Source organism: Hippichthys cyanospilos, chromosome 3, assembly GCF_059441005.1.
Source record: "Hippichthys cyanospilos isolate Australia breed blue-spotted pipefish chromosome 3, RoL_Hcya_1.0, whole genome shotgun sequence".
NCBI lineage: Eukaryota > Metazoa > Chordata > Actinopteri > Syngnathiformes > Syngnathidae > Hippichthys > Hippichthys cyanospilos.
The window spans coordinates 25,050,544-25,070,546 of NC_142371.1; the positions used below are offsets into that span (position 1 = coordinate 25,050,544).

At 38.8% G+C, this 20,003-nt stretch overlaps 1 protein-coding gene across 2 annotated transcripts in view; it reads right to left on the reverse strand.

The window, feature by feature from the left end:
- Positions 1-20,003, reverse strand: part of LOC148426475 (small conductance calcium-activated potassium channel protein 2-like) — a 77,370-nt gene that overhangs the window by 41,888 nt on the left and 15,479 nt on the right. For both annotated transcript variants that reach the window (XM_088410742.1, XM_088410741.1), the window contains exon 3: positions 11,395-11,490. In XM_088410742.1, coding sequence (XP_088266868.1) covers positions 11,395-11,490 — 96 coding nt within the window. The remainder of the gene's footprint in view (positions 1-11,394; positions 11,491-20,003) is intronic.

Sequence of the window (20,003 nt, forward strand, 5' to 3'; positions counted from 1 at the left end):
CATCCTGTCATCCTGTCATCTGTTAAAAAAGATGAAGTTAAGGACAAGCACATATGCTGAATTACAAAAATGGACCTCAATCTTCTATAAAAGCTATTGCAACCAATTTCATCAACTTAGCAAGAAGTTAGAACATTGTCTTAACAATTAATGTGTTTGTTCGATATAATTGATAATTTAACACATTTGCAGATGATTGTTTTAATAGATCAGCTCAATTTTGTTTTTCACCAGTGTTTTGGAGAGAATTTTTGACAATATTAAAATTCCCAAATTGTACAAATATATAGACAATATACCCATTTGATACACATTTCGAAAATAGGAAATTTGTTCGAATAACCTAGTAATATTGCTCTAATGCATTGCTTCTCAATAATATTTTGTCAAGTCCCCCTAGGAAAGAGAAAACATTTCACGCCCCTCCCACTCGACGTGCTGATTATCTATTTTAAATTGTGTAAGCAAACAAACAAAAAAGGAATATAAATCAACTTTCAACAACCGTTAATTATTTCTTACAGCGGTAAAACAGAAAAAAAAAAATCAAATTGACTGAAAAAAGATGACAGTTCTTATTTTCATCATTTGTCATCCGAGCCCCCCCTGGCTTCACCTGGTGCCTGACGCCCAACTATTTGAGAAGCGCTGCTCTAATGTATGTGACCAGTGTTAACAATTTCAAAAAGTTAACAATGACTTAACAAGAGAAAAACGGATGGATATCAACACGCAACCTTGTTTCTATAACTTTTACAAAATTCCTAGGAAATCACAATATCCCATCATCGGTGAGCTATTTTTAGAACAAGCTGCTGGCTACCGACATGCTCTTTGATGGCAGCCCTTGTACGGTAGCAGAAATCAAATGAGTCAAAGCGCGACAACGCACTGATTGATTGTTGTAGGTCGAAGTGCTAAGCGTCCCAAGACTTTTGCAGCCGGTGCCCCTCCGAGGAAAAACACGCACGCGGCTGGTTGTTAGCAGCCAAGAGTGTAAATACGAAAAGCGGGAGTGAGATGAGGTGACAAAGAAAAACGTTCACACTTTGACTATGTGCTGAATTTCACAAAGAAAAGGTCTAAAAACAGCACACGGGTGTAAAGATGATTCCACCAGAGACATCTTGAGATGGGAAATTCCCTTCATTCAATGCTAATTTGCAAGGCGCCTATAAATGGCAAGGAGACAAAAAAACGGCATCTATGGGAGACGGCGTGCTGCGCTGCATTATGCTCTTCCATTAGCGTTCCCTGGGTGCATACGCAATGTGGTGAGCATCATTAAATGCCCATTCAGATATTAAATAGCAGCACAGCACTAAGAGGATGACCCTTCATGCTTACTTTCCTCTCCCTTTGCCATCTGCTTGTTTTTGAGTGCCAAGCTGGTGTCTTGTTGATCAATGGAGCGCTGGTGAAATGCACCAAAAGTAACTGAATCAACACAGTTCACTAATGCTGGAAGCGCACTAATGGACTGGAGAAATATTGCTCTTCCTCGCTCTCGAAAGACACACGAGTGCCTCTTGTTTCTGTTTGATTCATTCAAACGGCAATTCCGTTTGTTTGCTAACCGAAGCCGACACAAGTCTTGCGATTCAGGATCCAGCCGTTACTTTTGGAGGGAAATAAAATAATAATTAAGGGCTGTAATCAATTCTTGTTTTCTAATCTCTCCGGTTGTAAACATTTACCTTCTTTTGGATTTGAGAAAAGCCCCAAATGCTGAATGCAACCTTTAGTTTTGACCGTCAAGAGGAATGCTGCTGTTTTCTTTTGTCAATCGCCAAATAATTAGAAAATAATTTTAGAAAATAACTGTAAAATAAAACAACGTACATCCTGTCTGTCTTAGACTTGCTAAAATGTTTAGTCTGGCAAAGAGATTTGCTATAGCTTGCTACCTTCAAGTCTGTTGCTCGCATGAGCTGGGTTGCAGACATAGCTGGGTGCTTTGCATTTATGTGATAGGCTGAACTTGAGCTTCTGCTTGAGAAAACACCTTAAAAAGAACGCGTATCACTGTATTTTTGTCAAAGCTGCTGTCTGGGCAATTTAAAGTCAGAACTATTGATTATCTGACCGACAAATCTCACATGCTCTTCCATTTTGGGGTTAGGGTTAGGGGTTAGGGGTTAGGGTCTTCCATCTATACCTGAAATCATAAGTTTAAAGAGGAAAATTGGATTTACGCAATTAAAAAACATAACGTTGTATCTATGATTGTAATTCCATGATCACAATTAATCTGTTATTTTGACAGCCCTAATTACAATTTTGATGACATTATTTGTATGAAATACTGAGGAGTGAAACAACGTTTAACTTCTTTTAACAACAATTTTACTTGAGTCGTTTCTTGTGCAGTGAACAGCACCGAAGGTTCGACCCTGGAACAGAATCGCTTTCCATTATTTCTTGAGGGGAGACTTAAAAGCTCCAAATAGCTTAGAACTTCAAATACTTGCCGCTCACTGCATAAAATGTCTGCATGGTGCAAGCTTTTGTAAATGCGCAATTTTTGGGCATGTATTTCAACATTTATTTTTTTCCTTTATTTATGACCGATGAATGATTCGTTCGACTACGGAGCCACATAACCATTCACGACGTTCTCAATGGGAATAATAGTTGTCTTGGGGTGTTTTCCGTGATCCATAACTATTATATTTCAGGCTGGCTAAATCAGACGAATGGTGGTGTGTTTGTACATAACAGCCGATCAATCACGGCACCTTTACACATCCTGAGGGATACGGCCGATGTTCACGCTCTAATGAAATCCATTTCGCATTCGGCTGTCAGATCCGTTGGCTTTTTTTGTTTATTATTGTGTTTCTCTTGGTCTTTGACGGCAAGTTAGTGGTACTATTTGTGACACTGCTGAAATAGTAGATGATACAAAACAAGCATACAAAACATGATGATTTGCTGAGCATGACACGGTAGGAATATAGCGGAAACTCCAATTTTAAAGGCCTCAAAATTCAATTAGTTTGGATTTCAAGCTAAAGCTTCCTGAGAAAAAATGCTTTAAGGGCCAAAATTAGCTGCTGGTCAGTTAACATGTTCAGTGAGTCTTTTTTTTAAAGAATTTTATAATTACGATTGCTGCTTTCAGTGGGGGAGAAAAAAATAAATGCCTGGCACTGCCCAGATTATCGATTGTCTCGTAGATTAAGCAGTGGGTAACAACGGGTAACAAAGTTAATTCATTAATAAATAAATTTATAATAGAGAATAGGTTATAAATAAATAGATAAATACATTTTACCAGAATTTGAAATGCTCAAATGCATTTTAATGCACCTTTAATACACCTTTAATGCTTTGTCTTGCTATAACATCGTGACCAACTTGCGTTTATTTTTTTTATCAAATTGTCTTTTATTTTGAAATTTGAGGTACTCAAATTACTGAAGAAGTCGTATGAGTATGACAAAGGGCAAGAGAGAAATGTAAAAGAAAAAGCTACAGACACCTGATAAATCAAAATATCATTGGATGCTGGAAGCATGAAATTATTATATGCAAACTGTTTCCTTCTTTACATAATATGCAGTAGCAGTCAAAAATTTGGAAACAAATGTTTCAATGCAACGTCCAACATGCATGCTTGTGAGCTAAAAGTCATTTAAGGTCATAAAGCATGATCATAGAGCAGACTGAGAAAATACCAAGATGTCCAAAGCTTTCATCTGGGCAACCAATCTGAACTATGAAACTTTCACTAATAGCTGATTTGACTAGTTTTTTGTTTTGTTTATTAAAAACCATGGTCAATACATTCATTTCAATGGGGAACTTTGATTTAAGTTACTGTACAAGTGCTTTGAGTTCATGGTTATCTTCCCGATGTTTTCCATTTATTACAGTTCCGAATAATATATAATCATATTTTTTTAAAAATACTCATGAGCTCACGTACATTTTTATTGTTCCATTTAATTATTTATTACACTTAAGCAAATTAAAGTGCTATTCTATGTACACTTAATTAAAAAAAATCACTTCAACTTATTTCCCAATGGGAATTCAATAAAATATTAGAATAACTTATCACACAGTGTTCCACTTTGGATGTTCCACTGTATTGTATTTTTCACATTAAATTAACATGACAAGGTTCTGAAGATGTAAAGAAGTAATGAGGGTAAATGGAATATGTAAATGGAAATTAGCAATAGAATATTCTATCAGCAGTTGATGTTAACTCCATGATGGAAACCTTGTCTTATTTCTAATTCATCTTAGTTTTTAATTAATGCTTTCCTTATCATCTCACTGATTTCCTAAACAGAATAGTTGTTCGGTCCATAGAAATCTACCAAATGTTCTTTACACGACAACATAGAACGTAGCGTTCCGCTCAGGGGGCTGAAATTATTCAGCACTCACGCATAGAAATGTCACCACATTTTTTTTTTTCCAGCCAAGCCAGCAGCAGCAAGATCTGATGGCCACTTGCAGGGCAATTAACACAGCCATAAGCACCTTCATAAACACTTTGGAATATCGTCATTTGCAAAAGGTCAAGTTGAGGGAAAGCACATTTCTGCCTTCGGAGGACTAACAAGAGAGCAGATATGGCGCTACGAGGGAAAACGTCCTGTCTTGTGGACCTGAGCGAATGAGCAATCAAAGTGATTGCTTCTTTAGCCAGTTATTAATGAGAACTGCACAGCAATAATAAGAAAAGACGTAAAATAGCTTATAAATCATGAAAACGGTTATGATTACACATGCAAACTCTTTTTTTTCCTGAGCATATTATAAAGCCCAATGTGATTGCTTCTACTGATGGTTATTACAAGATGTGAGGAAGTCAAAATTGTGATAGCCATAAGGACGTCTCAAGCTAACCTTCAATTTACGAGCACGTTTCAAGCGATTTCGACAAAAAAAATCAAGCATGTCCCGCTAAGTGGCAGTCCGCACATTTCACACTTAGGGCTTCGGCGATGTCCTACTGTACCTCATGGAATTATAATTGTGCCACAATCGCGAGTGAGCAATGAAGGATTTTGAGCGAGCGAGAATAGATTCTGAGCACAGAAAAAACACAGTATTGAGCGAGCAATGATTAGAGTTTGAGCGAACAACGATGGATTTTGAGCACAGAAAAACTTTTCCCATTGCTCACTCACGATCGCCCTCCCTCCCTCGGTCAACATCTCGCTCGAGTTGTGTAGTCTCTGCGCACTCAGTGGGGCACACACAATACGAATGGGCCACAATACCAGCCAATCAGAGCTAGGAAAAGTGCACTGATTGATTGCTTGGTATCCATTTAGATTGCTTGTTGTATTCAGAGGTCAAATGAAATTGCCTCACGACTTGGGCGGGAGGTGGACATATCATTAAAGTACAAAAACTAACAAGGTACAGTGGTACCTCGGTACTCGACCGCCTCTATACTCGACCAAATCGGTGCTCGACCCAAAAATTCAAGTAGATAATGCATGGGACCTCGAACAGATTTTCGGTTCTCGACTAGCCGAGCCGACCCGAACGCGCTCCTCGGCCCTTCTCGGCCAGCGGGTAAGCGCCAGTTCAACTCAGACCGCCAGCGGAGTAAGACGTTTGTTCGAGTATTTCTTCCCGGATTTAAACTTTTTCGTGTTGCTCTAGCCCTTAATAATGGGTCCAAAGAAAGACAGTGATAAGGGGAAGGCAAAGAGGAAAACAATGAGGACCACTATTGAACCGAAGAAGGAAATTATAGCAAAATATGAACGTGGTGTACGAGTGTCCGACCTCACGTCGCAGTTAGCTAGCGGCATCATGGAAGGAGTAACTCCCTCCCGTCCTCTCCACATCCATTCCTGTATGCCATCAACCACTCTCCAAAACGTAAGTAAATTATACAAAATGGTTTATAATGCTTTATTTATCTTTATCTTTATCTTTATCTTTATCTTTATCATGTACTGCTTGTGCACATTTACTTGTGCACACATACTTTCCATTATTTCTTATGGGAAAAATGGTTTCGGTGTTCGAACAAATCGGTGCTCGACCACCACCTCAGAACGGATTATGGTCGAGTACCGAGGTACCACTGTATATATATATATATATATATATATATATATATATATATGTATACAAACACACCCACGATCACACTTGAATGAAACAAAAAAGCAATAAGATGTATCAGCATGGACACTTCAAAATGAAAAATTCCTCAGGTCAACCCCATCATGCCTCTGTTCACTTTTCACTGTTTTGTCAAGCGGTGTACACGTGCACAGACAAACACACAAAATCCCTCACAGCAAGCCAATCTGCGAAAAGTTAAATTCCCTCAAACGACAAGACGGAATAAAGCAGAGATTTGCAGTCCGCTCTGATTACTGATGAATTTCACTATAGTGAGAAGTGATTGCCTTTGCCTTGTTTCATGCTAAGCACGGCCGGGTCGGCCTGTCCCACCCTGACAGATTAGCGAAGATGCCGAAGAGACACAAAACGAGCAACGGAGAAGAGCGAGACCAATTTTGGCAGAGAAAGCGTGTGAAAGCTTCGACGCGATGAAGGTCCAAAAGTTGGGAAAGTGCTTTTAGAGGGCGATGTTGGCAGTCCGACGGGCACGGGGTAAATGGGGGGGATGCTGCATGCTGAGCCAGAAGTGAGGAAGAAAGGAGAGTGGATGGGCAAATTGAATTGAGTCCCAGTGGAAGAAACAAGAGGCAGATGTAATGTGATCAAGACAGAGGGAGGAAGAAAAGTAGGCAAAAAGACAAGAAAGATACTGGGGAAGGTGCTAAGACGCCGCCAGAATCCTCTAACATCTTTCCAGTGACCATCTCTATTATGTGTGCGCGGGAATGTAATATCCTGTTATATCCCGATGTGGAGTCTTCAGCAAAGCATGTCCTGATGCGAGATGGCCATCGTTATTGGACGAAGCTTTTCATTTTCCAAGCACCGCTTCCTGTTTGTGCGCGTCAATAAAGAAACGGGCGCCAAGTGAATTTTGTTATTCTGTTCATGTACGGAAGCAAACGGCAATCGTGTTGACGCCTGTCACGGCACACGGTGTCATGTGTCACATTCGGGACAAGAAAAATGGAGTGATGCTGTGCTGTATTATGAAGTGAAGACATGCACAAACCGGAGTGGGTACACATTATAAGCTGATTGCTCCATCCACCGCGCACTGAGCGACAACAGAATAGGACAATTGTGAACACATTTAAGTAGCTGTTTAGTTGTTTTTTAGTAACTGAGGCTCCCTACCCTTTGCTTTTCTACTTAGAAGTGTGTGTGCGTGTGTATATATATATATATATATATATATATATATATATATATATATATATATATATATATATATATAAATAAACAAAAAATTTATTATTGTAATACCCTTGTATATACTGGGGGTATTGCATTAAGATGGCTTGGCAGCAAAATAACAAACTAAAATGGAAACAACATTTTTATGAATGAAATAAAATCAAAATAAGACAAGTGAAACTACACATATTTAGCAACTTTAGAATAATCTAAAACTATACTGTATATTAAACTGCATAGTTAAGTATTTTGGTAAAACACAATATCCTTGTATATACGGGGGACATTGCATTACGGTGGCTCAGCAGCAAAATAACTGAAACTAAACTTGAAACAACATTTTGGTTTGTAAAATAAAATCAAAACAATGAAATGTAAGTGAAACCACACACATTCACCAGTTAGAATAATCAAATACGAACTATAATTGCACAGAAAATGATCATTATTCTCGTTTTGCCAATTTACTTTTATGAATGCGTTTTTCATGAAGGTATAGATTTTGTCATTATTATACAGATACAGAACAAGTAAGGTTGAATAATCATAACAATTGTTTTTTTCACTGTGCTCAGAACAATTATAGTCTCCTGGTGTGAAAATCATGACCCCAAAACCAAGACAGGTATATGTGAACTGTTCCCGCCCAAAGAAATATAGTTCTGTATTAATGTGAAAGACAATGTAAAGTAAAATGCATATTGCCTATCAAAACAAACTGCTTATCTATAGCGTTATTTTTTTGTTTGTTACATTGCTGCCGTGATGCTGAGTTGGATCATTGCATGATGAACATGCAAAATGTTCACTTTTATTTGATGAATACAATTAGTGTCAGGACTTCTCTTCTTTGACGCACATACTTTCCATCTTGGTGGATTTATGCGCTTGAGCAAGTACAAATGCTTCCAGTGGAATTTTGCTGGATGGGAAAGAAAAGAAATAGCATGAGCGTGATGTCGTGCATGCCTCGCTTCTTGTTTGCCCACGTGTGTGTAAACAGCAACAATAAAGGGCAAACGCTAAGCGACACTTGTTATGCTGCTCATGTATGGAAGCAAACCGTCAACATGTTGACGTGTGTTGTGACACACGCAGTCTCAGTGTCGCACTCTGGGATGCTACACACATGTGTTTACCATGAAGCAGTTGCATAAATGCTATACAGTATGATCCCTTCAAGGAACTCAGAACTCCTAACTCTAAATTTGGATTTAAAATATGGCAATGTCCGTGCCACCCCAGGAAAAATAAATAAATGAAGAAATAAAAACTTTTTAAGGCTCATTCCTTCTTTATTGTTTTCAGGAGAAACCGCATGATCCGCAACGGATATGATGTTATGGCATTATGGGCAAAGAGCTCATTCCCCTTCCTACCTTCACAGAGGGCCAATTAAAAGCTAAGATATCATTGCCACATTTCATCACATAAATCCTACATCCCTGCATGAATAAAGCCTTTTTAATGAACAAAAGGCCAATTATTACAGAAGAAAGTCGTTTTTTTTTTTTAAAAAGAACAAAAGACTTCTTTTTCAAAAATATAGTGCCTTTTTTTAATGAATAAATGTCTTTCCTAGAATTAAAATTGTTATATGATGAAACTAAAGATTCATTTTATATATTCCCCTGGTAAAATGTCACTTTCTTCCCTCAATAAACTCTAACTTCAATATCATAATATTTTGACTATTTTGGAAAAATCCGAAGTCTTACTTATAAAAAATGAATGATAAGGACTGAATTACCGTTTTACTGCATTTTCATCATCGAAAAGAAATGAACATTTTACAAACCAGCCTACGTTCCAGGTGAATTTCTAAAATAAACCATTCATGTCTAGACCGGTAACATCCCCCGATGCTTCCCAGTCACACTTTCTTGAACTCCTCCTGTGATTTCATCAAAGAGAATCACATCACGGAAAGGACAGAATGTTATCTCTCTCGTCACCGCGACTTCTTCATCCTCCACGTCACGTGCAGCCTCCGCTGCGAACGTGGGCGGATAGAACAGAAAAAAAAGCCCTCTTTTAGTATTTTGTCAATGAATCCTCAGCTGCCTTCTACCTGAATGCATCACATGTACAGTACACGACAGTAATGGACTTTTCTACTGTATGATGTAATGTAAGCAAGTGACGGCATTAAACTAGCATGAGGCCGGATGGATGATTGTGGTTTTGCTGATGGGGAGTAATAGCTGGTCTGGGGGGCACTCACGGCTTCCCGCAAGGCTCCCATAAATAGTCGATGTGCAATGAATGATGAAAACAGCGGGCCGACGGGCACGTTGCCGTTGTATTCGTCAAAAGGACAAAATCACATACGACGGAGCATGAAGGCGCACGTGATCGATTGTTGCGGTCTAGCTACTGCATGCAAAGCCGTGTAGAGCCTTTGGTCGATCCCGCCACGGCGGCCCGTTAATGGCATTAATTGGTGAGGCGGACACACACCTGGGCCCCTGATTGCTGGAAGGCGCCTGAGGGATGGAATGCATTAGTATGGGAATAGACCTCTATAGGAACAGCTGCACAGCAAGGCAAGGCTTCACAGCTCGCTTACGTCTTCTAATAATGACAATTTGCAGTGTTAGCATGTCATAAGGCAAAAAAAAATCGTTTGGACACACTCAACTTTTCTACTGGGTGGATGCACTTTGTATTGATCTCACTGTAGCGACCGCATTTGGCAGATTAAAGTCAAAACGGACGGCACACACTTGGTTATAAGGCAGTGCAGTCATGCGATGGCACCCAGGCCCGGAAAAAAAAATAACGCAGTTATGAGTAGCTACCATAATATATTTAATTATACCCTGTTGTAGTAATACATTTATATAAGTACAACTATATTGCTTGATTAGGGATAGGGATAAACTATGATTTGCTTTGTTTCGAATTAGCTAACAGCTGTCGAAATGGTGGTCCCATAAAAAGCGGATGGATTTTGCTGCTGAATTTATATTCCACGAATGCAATATTCATCAGAATGCTGTGTTTAGACTAGTGGGGTTGCATAGAACATATGGTACAGAGCATATTGGGGTTGGCTTTCCTTTTAAAGATGTCGTAACATGAAGTCAACTTTTTGGAGCTTTTAATCATGTTCCAATGTTGATTTCTCACACTAAACACTCCCAAAGTATTATTTTCCTTCATTGATGAATTTCTAAACATTCCTTGCTTTTACTGCGCTCTCACACCAACCCCACTGGTGCAGACAAAAATGGCTTCTCGTTCGCTTATGAGGACAAGAGCGAGACAGAAGCATTTCACAGCTCCCTGCACCACCGGTGCAAGAGTAAATACACACCAACCTTATTCTCGTTGTTTAGTTTTGGTTTCGGTTCCGGAGCTGAGGAGAGGATATTTAGCAAGTTGGCCAAGTATACACAACGTTTCATTTATTAACTTCCACCGGACGATTAGCATCAGTAGTAAATAATTCCCCCTCGGGCGGGACTATTGTTATGAACACGGGGTTCCCACAGGGACTGATTTGATAAAAGGAACGCGTGTTAGTGTGAGGGATATATCGAAGCCGCTTTGCATTTTAATTTCAGTAAAACGCCTGTTTTGGCTCCATTATATGGAGTAGTCATAATCAGCCGCGAGTCTTGTGAGGATGAGCGGTCAGGATGATGGATGAATGCATGTTGCGTGGCTGGCCATCGTGCGGCAAGAGGGCGCAACAGCTACACGGTAAGAGCAAACGAGTCGTTTTACTTCCTGGTTCGAAACATCGGTACCATAAAACCCAATTTAATAAGAAATTAAATCGCCAATGTGCCAAATGTAATTTATATGCACATATTACACTGTACTTAAATATCATGTCACGGCCCCTCTATTCTCTCATTTGGCTAAATGAATATATCTTTAATTGTGTGCATTAAAACGAAGCGCTATAGTATCGTGAGATATTGAGACGTGACTCGTGAGATTGTGCAGGTGTACCTAATCTGGTGTGCCTGAGAGTGTTCAAGAGCAAACAATTTTCTGTTTGGGCCCAGAGCAAATGAAAGAGCAAATGACGCAGAATGAATCTATGGCTTGACATGAGCGAGTGAGCCATTTTACCTGAACCTCCCGTGCGTGATAGGCGATGATGAGGCCCAGCAGGATGACTGTCGACAGGCTGATCAGACACTTCAGGGCCAGAGAATACATGGAGCTCTGCGGGGGAAAGAAAACACATACATCACAAAGTGGGAAAGTTACATATTGGGTCACTCCGGGGTGAGCCGTTTCCCTGCATTTACCAAAAAGATTTTCAGAGGCTGAGCAGAAGTATTGCACCTGTCAATAACCCTGTGGTGTGGAGCTTTAAATCTTCAGCTCTTCTGCTTTCACAGGGCTTATAATCAATGCACCGGGGAACTTTCAATCAATACAACTCATCGCACTTCTGGGGCTTCCTTAACCTTCATCAATCCCGCACACGCAAAGCTCACTCGACTGTGATGCGCACAAACACATCGCTTTGGCTATTTGACCAGATTTGGTGTGCTTCGTTTTTTTTTTTTTTTAAGGGTGAGTCAGAAGATAGCCCAAAAATTGTATTTCGTTAATCGGTGATTCTTATGGAACAATCGCCATGGTTAAGGCTGCTGCGCAACAACACAACGTAAAATGCCACCAACGAGTATAGACCAATTTCAGAATAAAGACTCCAAATATTACATGGCAAAAGCTTTATTAGGCTTTTACTTTGAAGGTTTTCCGAGCGCTGGTTACGTTTCAATTGGCTTCACACATCCAAGCCTCCAGTAGCTTTCGACATGAGGATGAGACGTATGGTGCATTCAAATGCAGTCATTTCAGATCAGAATAAAAGGCCATAATAATAATGATAATAATAATAATCATCATTTTATTGTAAAAACATTGCTTCAGGTCCTTGGGATAAACCTCCACAAATTTAAAAAATTGCTCCTCAAATGAAGACAATAATTCACAGAACTGCTTTGCAAAATAAATAAATAAATAATAAAAATCAAGTCTTAAAGAGTATATGACATAATTCACCTTGGGCAGTATTTCTCCGCAAATGGTCAGATTTTTTTTATATTGAAATAATTTTGGCTCTCCAGTCGCTGTTTTCAAGGGTTTCATTTCCGCAGCCAAGAAAGCATTCTGAGTAGCAGCGGCCGATCGTGACTCCAATTCAACAGGATTAGAAATGAAAAACATAAGTGGTATGAGTTCCCTTTAAAAAAAAAAAAGCTTCCACTCTACAACGGCAAAATATAAATCATTTGCATTTAAGTGTGGTTGCTGTAGCAACAGTATGAATGCTTCTGGACCCAGTGAACCAGAGCAAAATAAGTGGAGATTAAAAATTTAAGGACAGGCTCTTTTTTTTGACGTGTAATGAGTTGCCATGACTTAAGAGCATTAACCCACACCAGAGCATCTGGATACATAAATATATTTACAGTATGTACAGTATATTCATATTAATCATGAGAGCAGCACAGTAGGCAAATGCTTATCATGTTCCATGTATTAACCTGTTGCAATAGAGAATAGTATTATGCACTAAATGATCATTATTTCAGTATTCTGTATCTGGATCATTCAATTGATGCCATGTGTGTCCGTAGGAAATAACATGTATGATAGTATTAACTGAAAAGTGTCTGACATATTGATATGATTACATACTGTATTTAATCACCATAATAAGATTATTTTAAGTAGTCTTGAACACTGTAAACCTGGTATTTATTGCGTGCCCTTGCATCAGAATATTAAGAATCCGCCCTGATAAATAGTAATTCAAGTATAGTAGGAATGGTCTTTTCTAAAGGCCGAAGCATCCTTAAAAGTACTAACCTGCATTTAAAACGTTGTATACGTTTGTAAAATAATGCACACATTTGTATATTTTCTACATTTATTTTCGACTGTCTTTTGATTTCATTCAATAGCGTGTAACTTAGCTGTGAAGCCAACAGTCGTTTGTGGGTTATGATTATTACAATTATTTTGTTATCCAATCAGATTCCAGCTTCTGTGCATGGCTATATCAGCGTAACATTCCCAGGGCATTCGGACTCAGGTTTGCAGGCCTTCTGCAATTGAACACAACACAAGAGCAGGAACGTCATAGCAGTCGCATCCTCTAATTGGTTTCGAGTGACTCCGAGATTCATTGCATGGTAAATGGACCGCCAGACACAACAGTACATTACTGGAAATTTATTTTCAAGGTGGACTTTTCCAAACCAAAAAAGAAAACCTGGACAGCTAGCCACTTGTTTACCAGGGAAAAGATTTCATAACAAATTTGCTACTAGCAAAGACTACGTAATGGAGTTTGTCTAAAAATATATTTTTGTGCCGAGAACAAATGTACTTTGGCTAAAGTTTTAAATTTGAATGGTTATTAGGTATAATGATGGTTAACTGATATACTTTTATGAAGACATTTGGAGATGATTTTAATGGTTTTAATATTGTCGTAGTATATTTGCCTGCTTGCAGTCCACTAAGTGTGGTTTCAGTTCTCGTTCAAGTCAGTGATGTGAAAGTGAGGGCTAATTATTGCCCGTTTCAATAATGTGCCCAGCGCTGAACGCAATGACGAAATGCTCAGGATGTAGTTGGCCTTTTTTTGTCTTCGAGGGTGAGCATATTTTCAATAAAGGTTAATTTTATTTTTTGGAACCGAGTCTGCGTCCGAGTCACCTGATTTTTAGAGTTACCGACACCAAGCCCTGATCTGATACCGCCATGATATATTGAGGGAAAAAAAGTGTATCCAAATTGCATGTTTGTTTGTTTTTTTTTCAAACAAAAAAAGCCCAACATGAGACCTTTTATATGATTATGGTTTATATGGCAATGCTTTAAACAAAGTAAAACATTTAGATTCACTTTCTGCTGATGGTGCGTAGTATAAAATGGATATATTGATCAGGATTATTTTCTTGCTGATGACCTGGTAAATATGTGATCCAGCTCAGTTTTTGTTCACATCACAGTCAGGTCTCTGAGTTTGCCCTCAGTCCCGTTACCGAAACAAAATGAGAATGACAAAATTCCACGTCAGCTGATCCACAGGAAAATATCATTCAACTTCTCAGCAGGCTATGTGAGGGACAAAGTTAGTCCAGTCATTTGTTTTCCTTTAATACAAAGTTTAAAACTTGGCAAAGCCCCTGCTACTTTACTTTATTTGTTCATTTTTAAATTACTTCACTGAATCACAGTAATGCGCTTCCTGTCAACATGCTATTTGCAAAAATACAATTCAGCTGCATTTCATGCATATGCTAAGAATATACTAAAACTCAGAAGAGTGACTGCATACTAAAATGAGATTCAGGAGGATAAAACAAGAGGAATAAAAAATAAAGTTGCCTTAAGTAGTTTGATTTGTGTATTTTTCACATTTTTTTAGTTCATATAGAGAGTTAGAACAAGAAACTGGTATACATTTGTTGGGATGGTCTCTCACAATGGTTCTCAAACTCAGTAATGTACCCCCTGGGAAATATGTTTTCAGCCAAGTACTCCTTAACCAGTACAAAGCATTTTGGGGTTAAAAAAAAAAATGGCCATCAATGCCTGCTTTATTAAACTTTAGAACTTTTCAAACTTCATTTGTATTGGTCCACAAAAAATAATGAACATATATTCTGTCCTCTTTTGGATCATAGACGAGTTCTGTTATCGAAAAGAAATAATTATTAATAAATATTTGTCTACAAAAAATAATCACTGTAAAGTGTCAGACTTGGTCTCAAAAAGAAATAATTATAAATACATATTTTCCTGCAGAAAAATATTAAAAATAAAGATACCTCTTTTTGATTACAGTAGAGATGTGTTCACGAAACTAAATCATTAATTTATTTATGAATAGATATTTGTACACAAAAAATAATCAACATAAAGTGTGAGACCTGTTCTAAAAAAGAAATAATTATAAACAAATATTTTTACAATAAAAAAAAATTAAACATAAAGATTCCTCTTACAGTAGAGACCTTTTCAAAAAATAAATCATTATCTTGACAGGTAACGAGAGGTAGCACGTGACAAGTTGGGTCAAATGGAGAGAATTTGGCTTTTTAAAAAAAATGACATTGAATGACCTAATCGTAAAATTTGTTTTATAAACTTACATTTTCCTGAAACACTTCATTCATTCAATAATTATTTGTAAAATATTCTTGCATGCTTGTTTGCCTTATTTAAAATCTCAAGTAACCCCTGGAGTTCCTTCAAGTTCCTCCAGGGTTACCTGTACCCCTATTTAAGAACCACTGGCCTATAACATACATTTTAAAAACATAAGCAATGTTCCTTTGCTCGATACTACTCATCCCATCGGCCTATTACCACCTCCCTCACACGCACAGCTGGATATCATATCTTAATGGCTTTTCTTTTCAATACCCACTTGTTCTTCCAAGACGGTTGCACCGACGTCAGCACAGATTACGATAATACTCAAAAAGTTAATTTTGAGCGAGCCCTTGCAGATAGATTTAGCACGCTCCAGGGCCACATTGCGGACGACTGTTATTTCTCTTCATTAGTTTAACTACGCACACTCCACAACAGCGTCTGGAGACAATCGCGAGATTGCGTCGGTTGCTAATGGCTAGCGTCATGTGTGCGGAATTTAAGTTTAGCTAATAGCAAAGTGCGATTGATCCGCTACTGTAAATGCTGAATCACTTGAGATGGGGACAGTCAGATCCAATCATTGGTTAGTCTTCTCAAAAAGCCTCTATTGGGTATGATTATGTGGGATTGAAGGCAACAGCTGACAGATAAAAAAAAAAAAAAAGGTGACAACAGCATCATCTCATGCAACTCACGTATCTCTGTCCCAAAAATTTGCGCTTGAGCGCATGGCATAAACAACAGCTGCAGATATCAATAAAGCCTGCCTTGCTATGATATTCAAACCGCAGTCACATCACGCATAGTTGCTTCTAACTGAATTGGAATGAAATATCAATGCAGTATAGATGTATTCTGGGGTCACAACCAAAAGACTTTCGCATACTGTAATTTGGTTTCCCTACTTAAATATCTACAAAAAAAGGTTCAAAACATAAAAACAAAAGATTAGGAGCCTCGTGGTTGGTATTATTTTTAAAGATGACCACTCCCACAAGGAAACTTATGTCACCTATTCTCTTATTTGAATCTTAACCTGTTTTCCTGCCACTTATGCTTTTTTTCCTCCCCCTACTCTCTCCCTCAATGTTAGACCAGAAGATTTCATCAATTTAAGAATTTTATGTGATAAGGACTAACTAACAAAAAAAGTCTGACCAGCATGCTGGCGTGGAGCTACATGGTGGCCTCTGTGGCCGCCATTTTTACATGCACACAGTATTCTTATACCTCTTGACAACTGCCTGTTGTTTATAAGAACAACATATTTACATTAAACCCGAGTATGAGGGTTGAAAATTAGAAAAAATAAAATAGACTAGAAATACAGTAATAGAACTAATAGTAGCAGCTAAACTCTCAAATTTAAAAATGTAATATTTTTGAAGAATCACTTCAAAGTGACTTTGCAATATACGCATACATTATATATGCGTGAATTAAATGATGGTCAGTGTTTGTTGACATTGAATTTGAATTCCTCTTGCACTAATACTAATCGCGATTACTTCATAAAAGTAATACAAGCAAGAAATTGAGCTCATTTCTTCGTTATCAATGCCGATGACAGCCAAACGTTTTCCAAAACAGCCTCACTGTCATGGATACTTCAAGGTATAATATAGCTCTTAGCGCCTGAGTCAAAACTTGACGCCGGCGTACGCTCCGAGTCTTCATTTAGTGGCTGACTACTGAGTCTCCCTCATGAGGTGATTAAGCACAATCTGCATTGGTTCATGAATATATATTGCGAGTCAGTGTCCTGGAAAATAGAGTGTGTCAGTATGTTATCGTGTCTATTGCGGCTTCCCTAAAATGTGTGTGTCGGCCCAAATACGGGGATACGCAGCTGTATGTAAACACACACGAGCTTCCGAACCTTCGTTTTTATGCCACTTGTGCGCCATATTTTTATTAACTGATTACACTCATAGGGCGGCTCGGGGGCGCGGTGAATAGCATGTCCGTCTTACAGTTAAATGGACCCGAGTTCAAATCCACCTGGCTCCAGCCTTCCTGGGTGGGGTTTGCATGTTCTCCCCGAGCCCGCGCGGGTTCTCTCCAGGCACTCCGGCTTCCTCCTGCACTCCAAAAACATGCATGGCAGGTGTGTATACTGAATGGTTCTTAAGTGTGATTGGGTGCGTGAATTTGTCTCTGTGTGCTTTGCAATTGGCTGGAAACCAGTTGAGGTGCCCCCTGCCTACTGCCCGAAGCCATTGAATTGAAAATTTATATATACATCGGGCATAGGTCCTAACATTAGATATTTACACATTATGGAAAGTTATGCCTTCAACACTAACTGAACATGCCTGCCTGTTTAGAAATAAAAGCAGCTTTTACACACCAAGATTTACTAGTTGCGTTTTTATGAATGATCAGGTTTTATCATTTTCATCAGCAACAATGTTTTTTCCTTTTGTTATAAGAGAGATTTAAGACTTGTATGCCTATAAATTCTAATCAATGAGAAGAAGAGATGTCAGAACCACAGAACCCACATTTTAGTCAGCTTGTTTTTTTAGAAAGTGATCAGTAGGAACAGCAACCTTAGGCTGTCGGCACCAAAGAGTACACTTTCATTTACGTTTTTTTAACTGCCTTCGAAAAGTAATCTGACTGTTTTCGCATGCCTATATGGAGCACTGGAGCACTGCTAGCTAGCGGTTAATTTATGCTAGAGGCTTCGCTGGCAACAGGCGCCGTATAATAAAATGTCAGCGTAATGAAGTTGTCTTTTAGTTCCTTAAATTGGCCACTGAATGTGATTCAAGGACAACATTGTGTTGTTGGTATCGATGTTGCAACTCAACAAGTAGAAAGAGTCAAGTCAGTTGGTAAAAGAGTCACGTAAACCGGCGTTGCAACACGCTTCCAGAACAAAGGAAACAATAATGACAATTCCTACGCAAACATGACTGTTTTTTTTTTCCTATTATTGATCATGGAAGTGTAGTAAAAGACCACTAGCAGTATATAATTTCACACAGCGAAGTGAGTTAGTGGTTGTTGTTACGGGCCACCGCACAACACTTTGGCTGATTTTTGGCTCAACGCTCAAGCTGTCGTCTGCTTTTTATTTCCCTGTTTTCCTGTCTCACTCTCCCTATTGCAAACATCTCATTTGTGCTCAGTGGAGCAAAGTGGCTGCAAAGGAAGCACCGCTTGTCTTGTTAATGAGAAAAATACCCAGCTCAGCGGCCTGACTGTAAACACACTGTCACACCAGCCACTTGCAACCTTATTTTATTTTATCGCTTACCTCGTCCTGCCTTTGTTCTATTTAGCTGTTTTGAAAGTAAAAAAATCAGTTTGAGGTCTGTAGGAGTCACCTGAGCGCTATTTTAAGTAAAGGGAGGGTAGAAAGGAAAAAGAATGAATACGTAAGGTGTACTGGATTATAAAAAATACAATTATCAATTATGTTATGTCTGAACAAAGGTAAAATGGTCACTGAGGTTCATATTTTCAATGAGATTCATTAAACAATTGCTTTTGGTGTTTTAGTTTGAAGTAGTCTTCAACTGTACTTCAGTATGAGGTGAACATGCTGCTATGGTCTCTTTTTTTTGCATGTGCTGAGAGCAAAACTGGAAAAGTTGACCTGAGGTTAAACAGAGGCAATTTAAATGAGCTCTACTATTGAATCTGACTTTGAATATGTTTGATTAATTGTAAGCACACTTGTGCAACCACATAATATCAGTTTGATTGTTTCTACTCCCGCCTGGATACCATTTTGCAAAATCCAGAATCGGCATGGCAACAACGGGCCCCTTGTTCTTATTATACAGTGTGCCATGTGAATAATTTGGACCCTGTCACTTTAAGGTCAACCGAATCGCACATGGTTTGCGTGTTCCGTGTGCACAGAACATGAATAGCTCGGGTCATCTATTACACCAGCTTGCAGCGGCGGCTGTGAGTGTTCCAATCGTCTCGCTGGGGTTGCTAAGCAACCGGCCAATAAGAGTTACAGGTGTAAATAATCAAATGAATCACGGTTGGGATGAACGGGAGTTAAGTTTTTGTTTGAGGTTGTCATGCCTTAATAGCGTAATGTGGTGTGTAGTCCTTCAGTGCATACATGGCGCTCATACATACAGACATAAGTATTGGGACACATGGCTATAATTCCAGAAGGAAATAAAGTATGGAGTTGAAATTTGTTGGAGGGTCAAAGGTCCAAGCTTATTGAACCATCTGTATTGTAGTTCATCCAGAATTTACATGGGGGGAGGGGGGGGGGGGGGTGTTCTCCCATACCAAATACATCCAAGCATGCTTTCGTGGATATATATTTGTCCTCTGGAAACACAAAAGGGCTTCCCCCAGAAGCTCTACTGATCCAAAAGGTTTTAAGATGAAGCTAGAAGATAAGCTTTAGTGTGGCCAGCCCAATCTGTGATTGATCAAGTAATTGATTACCAGGGGGTCCCTTTACTGCTAAGTCAAGTGTGTGTATGTGTGTATTGACTGAAATGTAGCTAGACAGCATTCCGAGATTAAAAAAAAAAGATTTTCCTCTGTGAGCAGGCCAAAAA